This window comes from Urocitellus parryii, chromosome 7 (genome assembly GCF_045843805.1).
Source record: "Urocitellus parryii isolate mUroPar1 chromosome 7, mUroPar1.hap1, whole genome shotgun sequence".
Taxonomy (NCBI): domain Eukaryota; kingdom Metazoa; phylum Chordata; class Mammalia; order Rodentia; family Sciuridae; genus Urocitellus; species Urocitellus parryii.
In genome coordinates this window covers 112,435,301-112,441,320 of record NC_135537.1, presented here as the reverse complement: position 1 = coordinate 112,441,320, position 6,020 = coordinate 112,435,301, and the positions used below count along the sequence as shown (strand labels likewise).

General features: G+C 56.5%; 1 protein-coding gene across 1 annotated transcript; it reads left to right on the top strand.

Annotated features, from left to right (window-relative positions):
- Positions 1-3,709: 3,709 nt before the first annotated feature.
- On the top strand, positions 3,710-4,653 carry LOC144255981 (melanocyte-stimulating hormone receptor-like). Its single transcript, XM_077801151.1, is given in 2 exon segments — positions 3,710-4,460; positions 4,463-4,653. Coding segments are annotated over 2 exon segments (942 nt in total).
- Positions 4,654-6,020: the final 1,367 nt, after the last annotated feature.

Here is a 6,020-nt window from a genome sequence, read left to right as displayed (position 1 = left end):
AGCACTAAAGCAGAGAGAAGGGCCCTGGGCTCGAGAGACCGGCTCAGCTGCAGGCCTGCTTCCTGAGGCCCTGAGCCCACAGCACCTCATGGTGCACTTGGGCTTAAGCAGTGTTACAGCTGAGCACTCTTCTAGAGTTGCTCACATCTCTGAACAGCCACGAAGGCCTAGCTGCCAAGCAGGCCTGGCTCCTCTTTGTACCACTTGGTCTCAGCAGGAGGACCTGTGTGATGGGCAGGGTGGCTGACCAGCTGTGGCCTTTCTCACCAAGCTAGACAAGGTGGGCACCCAGGAGCAAACCTCCCTGTCACCTTCCAGACAGGGACTTCAGAGGAGGCTGACATTGCCAAGATGTGGCCAACGCCCTTCTTGAGAAGCTGTGCTTGGGCATGAGGGTCAGGTAGTGGACCCACTTTCCCCGTGTGGGGCAGGCCTGCTGTGCACTGCCCTCCTGTGGGCACCAGGATACTCCGTGAGGGCCAAGTATGTCCATCTGGGGCAAGACTGGGAGCTGCACTGGGCGCCAGGACATCCAGGTCAGGGTACACTCAGCCTTAGCACCATCTGGCTTCATCAGGGCACAGACAGCCCGAGGCCGCTCTCTCCACTTTCCCTGCTGTCACAAGCCAAAAGGTGACTGTCTCCAGCTCAGCTGTACTGGGCTCCTTCCCACGAAGCCTGCAGCAGGAGTGTCCAGTGAGGTCCAAGACAGGGAGTCCTGAGGCAGGGTTGTCTGGTTTCTTAAGCCCGCCAGCTGGGTCTCGTGAGAGGAAGGATGTGGTAACCTCTGCCAAAGGCTACCCCAGTCTCATGCCTTTGAAGTCTTAGGCTTGGCAGAGGAGGGATGGGGAGAAACACATTCCTCTCAAAGGCCTTGTTAATGGAAGTGGAAATCCACATCCCTGTTAAGGGGCCCTGAAGCAGGGGGCGGGGTGGGCTGCCTGCCTCTGCCCCGAGGTACACAGTGGTCTGCAGCTGCTGCTGCTTGGGCTGCATGTGGCTTTGGGCCAGTGCTGCAGCACAGTCCTCGTGCTGGGACCCACTCCCCTGGGCCATTCTCCATGAGGGGCAAAGGTCATGGAGGCAAAGAGCTGAGCTCAGGGTGTGGCAGTATGTGGGCCCCGTCCTCCATGCAGGCTCTCCGTGAAGGCTTGTGGGACTGGTGAGCTGCCAGAAAGAAGCAGTCCACCAACATGGAAAATGGCCAGATCCACTAAGGATGGACACTTTGTGGCACCAACATTGCTCCTTGTTCCCCAGGGGATGTGCGCCAAGCCTCCAACGCCACCTTGGTCCGCCCTGTAGCTGGAAGCTGTCCAAATGCAAGCATGATCTGCTCACATAATGGACACCACACGGTCTAAGTGGGAGGATTTTAATTACCTGCAATAAAAAGGATGAATCTCAGAGTGATTCAAAATACCAACCAGAAGGTTCCATTTATATGACATTCCAAGAAAGGCAAAATTCACCTGTGGTGTTGAGGTCAGGACAGTGGCTTGCAAGAGCAGGCAGGAAGGGACCTGAGGCTACTCTGGCGCGGGCTACTCTTCAATCTGTGGGTCTGGGTGCTGCTTCCTGGCTGTCCTCAGGCTGGGGAAGCCGTCATTCTGATGTTTGTCATCTGTGGGTTCCATCTGTGTTGTACTTAGTGCTCCACAGTGAACACGAGGAGTTGGTGAGTTGCAGGGTGGGGATGTAAGGAGTGTCCAACCAGAGTTAGTGGGCGCTATCCTGTGCTTTCACACAGCAGTGTACGGGCATGGTGTGGCCCGAGGTGTCTGGCAGTGGGATAGATGAAGGAGTGAGAGAATGGATTCTCACACGTACTGCAGAAACCAATGCTTTCAAAACACCTCAGGGTTGCTAGGTGCAGTGGTCACACCTATCATCTCAGTGAGTCCATGAGGCTGAGGCCAAGGCAGGAGGATCACAGCTTCAAGGCCAGCCAAGACCCTGCTTTAAAATAAAATTAAAAGGGCTGGGGGTATGGTCCAGTGGTAGAGGGCCTCTGGGTTCATTTCCTAGTACTGCCAATAAGTAAACACACAATAAATTTTTTTAAAAAAGGTGTAGGGATATAGTTCAGTGTCAGAGCACTCCTGGATTCAATCCCTAGTACCACAAAATAGAGTCTAAATAATTTTTTTTAATGGGCTGGGGATATGGCTTATTGGTAGAGGGCTTACCTAGCATGTGCGAGACCCTGGGTACAGTCTCCAGTAATGCAAGACATAAACACATCTTGCCCGAGAAAGTGCAGGGGCACTAGCAGATACCCAAATGGGAGCTGGACTGCCTTCCCCACCCAGGCAAGGGCTGTAAATGGTTCTCAAGATGCCCTCGCTGGCTGTGGCCCACTAAGGCCAGAGACAAGAGTGCCCTGATGTGGTCCCCAGCTCCAGGTCCTGTAGGCCCACAGCAGAAATGGGGGTGCCACCAGGGAGGGGTAGGCAGCTGCAGCTGGTGCCCCAGTGAGTGAGCAAGTCTGCATGGTGACAGGCTGCTGGTAGACCTCAGCCGGATGCATCTGGCCAGCTGCCAGGAAAACAGCCCCCCCACAGCCCCAGCAGTGCTACAGTTAGGGGCTGTGGCCGCTCTGGCATGGCAAGGTGCTCCTGTGGTGTATGTCTAGCGCTGAGCCTCTGCTGAGGCTGTGGCTCCTGCCTTGCCAACTGTTTCTTGAGATTTTAATCATTTTACAAGTTCTCAGGATGGCAGGTGTGGCTCTGGTAGACCACTAGCCTTGGGCTCCACTCTCAGCAAAAATTCAAAAAGAAAGATGGGGCTGGGGTGGTGGCTCAGTGGTAGAGTGGCTGCATAGCATGTGTGAGACCCTGGGTTCCACCCTCAGCACCACATAAAAATAAATACATAAAATAAAAGAATAAAAAATTTAAAAATGCCCCAGAGTCGACGCGCCTCCTGCCTGGCAGGGTGGGCTGGCAGCTGCTCCCACCATGAAGCAGAGCCCAGTAGCACCGGGGAACACAGGGAAGCCGCGATGAGGCTGCAGGAGAATCAGAAGTTTCTCAGAAGGGGGCGCAGTGGCAGGTCCTCAGAGGCAGGACTTATGATGCAGGGGCAGGAGCACGGGTTAGGTCAGCATGGCTTTGACCCCGCGCTGTGCCCAGGGGTCCTTGGGCTCTGGCGCCTGCTGGGTGCCGCTGACACCCCTGGCGGCCGGTCCCGGGGTGCTCACGCAGCTCAGTCGCACGTCCATCATGTGCCACCCTCTGGAGGAGGGGCTCCGCGGACAACTTTAAAGAAAGGCTCCATTCTTCCTGGGACCTCAGCCTACCCCTGGCCCAGGGAGGCAGGAGGCCAGGCAGAGTTATCAGAGGTAGGTGACCTAGAGGTTCCCGGAGCAGATGAGGTCCCCACCAGAGCAGCCTCCAGAGAAGAGGTTGGCAGTGCAGTGGATGACCAGCTTCATTGGCACTGTGAACTGAGATTCCGATTCCCTGAGCAGAAGGTCCACACCACAGAACTGAGGGTCCCAGCCAGGAAGTCTCTGGACTCTACTGGGGCCATGCCGAGGCCAAACTGTGTCCAGCCAGGGAGAGGGTGAGTGCAAATGTGAGAGCGGGATGGAACAGGACAGGTGTGAGTGACACCCGATGCACCATGAGCTGAGCTGGTGCCTGGAGCCTGACACAGCTGGAGTCTGGGACCCTCCATCCACCCCTCTTGCTCTGAAGACAGGACTATGCCTGTACAGAGGAGGCTCCTGGGCTTTCTCAACTCCACCCCTATGGCCACCCCTCAGCTCCGGCTGGCCACCAACCAGATGGGCCCCCAGTGCCTGCTGGTGTCCATTCCTGACGGGCTCTTCCTTGGCCTGGGGCTGGTGAGCTTGGTGGAGAACATGCTGGTGGTGGTGGCCATCGCCAAGAACCACAACCTGCACTCTCCCATGTACTGCTTCATCTGCTGCCTGGCCCTGTCTGACCTGCTGGTGAGCACCAGCAATGTGCTGGAGACTGCCATCTTCCTGCTGCTGGAGGTGGGCGCCCTGGCAACGCCAGCCGCTGTGGTGCAGCAGCTGGACAATGTCATGGACGTGCTCACCTGTGGCTCCATGGTGTCCAGCGTCTGCATTCTGGGTGCCATTGCTGTGGACCGCTACATTTCCATCTTCTACGCACTATGTTATCACAGCATTGTGACACTGCCCCGCGCACGAGGGGCCATCGTGGCAATCTGGGAGGCCAGCATCCTCTCCAGCATCCTCTTCATCACCTACTACAACCACGCAGCTGTCCTGCTTTGTCTCGTCACCTTCTTTCTGGCTATGCTGGCACTCATGGCAGCTCTCTACATCCACATGCTTGCCCGGGCATGCCAGCATGCCCAGGGCATTGCCCAGCTCCACAAGATGCAGCAACCAGTGCACCAGGGCTTCTGCCTGAAGGGCGCTGTGACCCTCACTACCCTCCTGGGTGTTTTCTTCCTGTGCTGGGGCCCTTTTTCCTGCACCTCACCCTCATCGTTCTCTGCCCCCAGCACCCTGCCTGCAGCTGTGTCTTCAAGAACTTCAACCTGTTCCTGGCCCTCATTATATGCAACTCCATTGTGGACCCTCTCATCTATGCCTTCCGCAGCTGGGAGCTCCACCTGACACTCAAGGAGGTGCTGCTGTGCTTCTGGTGAGCAGGGAGAGTGGCTGCTGGAATCAAGGCCAGGATGCTGGGCAGAGTAAGACAAAGGTATCCAGTGGCCCGAGTCCTGTGTGGCCTTGGTTAGGCCCTTCCCTTCTTGGTCCCATTTTCCAAAGGACAGACTAGATGATCTCTAAAGGTGTGGAAGCACAGACCCGGGGACAGAGAGAGGGGTAAGTGTGACCTCCAGAAACCAACCCTCAAAAGAAGTTGTGGGAAATGGAGTAAGTTAGGGAGGGGAGGGGCTTGGTTACTGGGCAGCAGGGGCAGATCCTAGGATCCTAAAGAGACATTCTCTGTCTTAGGGAGTTCTGCTTCTGCCTGTGACTAGGCCATGCCCACCATCACTTGGTTTTTACTGCCAGCTCTTGGGGCTTGTGCCCTCAGCAGCTGGGACAGGAAGATCAATAGGAGCCATGGAAAAGGGACCCTGCTCCTGTTCAGGGCCTCAGGAGAAAGGACTTTGTGACCAGAAAGATCCAGCCACAGCTGTGCGGCAGGCTGCTTTCAGAAGTGAGCTAGGGGACTGGATTTGCAGAATGGGCCTATTGCACAGGGGTGTCCACCAGAGTGGGGCTGAGCATCCATTCCAGTTTGCAGGCTCAGTGGAAACCTGAGAGTTGGGAATCCAGCACCACACTCACCCCAGGCATGGGGATCCAGCAAAGGCACGCTCTGGCTGTAGGAGAGGCTACCCGTCTGAATCAGTGGCCAGTGCCTGGGAGTGCAGGGCCAGGAAACAGTTGGTAATAATGCTGTGCCCAGGTGCAGCCTCACCACCATCTCCTGGATTCTTCCAGAAGCTGCTTGAAATCTGGGTGGAGGGAATGCAGGGACAGTAGTTATGATGGGGAGAAAGGAATCCCAGAAATCATGACTGTCTACCCAGGGGAGGCGACCACAGTTCCAGAGGCCTCCAGTGTCCATGGGAAGAGTGTATCGACTTCAGGCCTCAGCTCCTTCTTGGCCATCTCTCTCTCTGTGGCTACAAACCGCAGTACAGAGCCAAGGACATATGTTCAGCAGCCCCTTCCCCCAGTCACCTCCATGGTGACAAGACTCATACTGCCCAAAATGCCTCTGGCCCAACTCTACACTGGCAGTAGCAGCACTACCCAGTCCCAGCCCCTGAGGTGCAGACGCTTGACCCCAGCCAGAGAATGCCCCTTTCCTGGCCTCATCCCTGCAACCCCACAGCTATGGCACACAGTGAATGGGACCATCCTCATCTACTATGGGATGCCCAGAGGGGCCTGTGGCCCGGGGCGGAACAGGGATTGGGGTCTATTCTCTGCTAGTCACTGACCCCCTGGGAGCTGGGTCAGTGCTCTGCCAGCCTGAGGAAATTTTTAGACACGG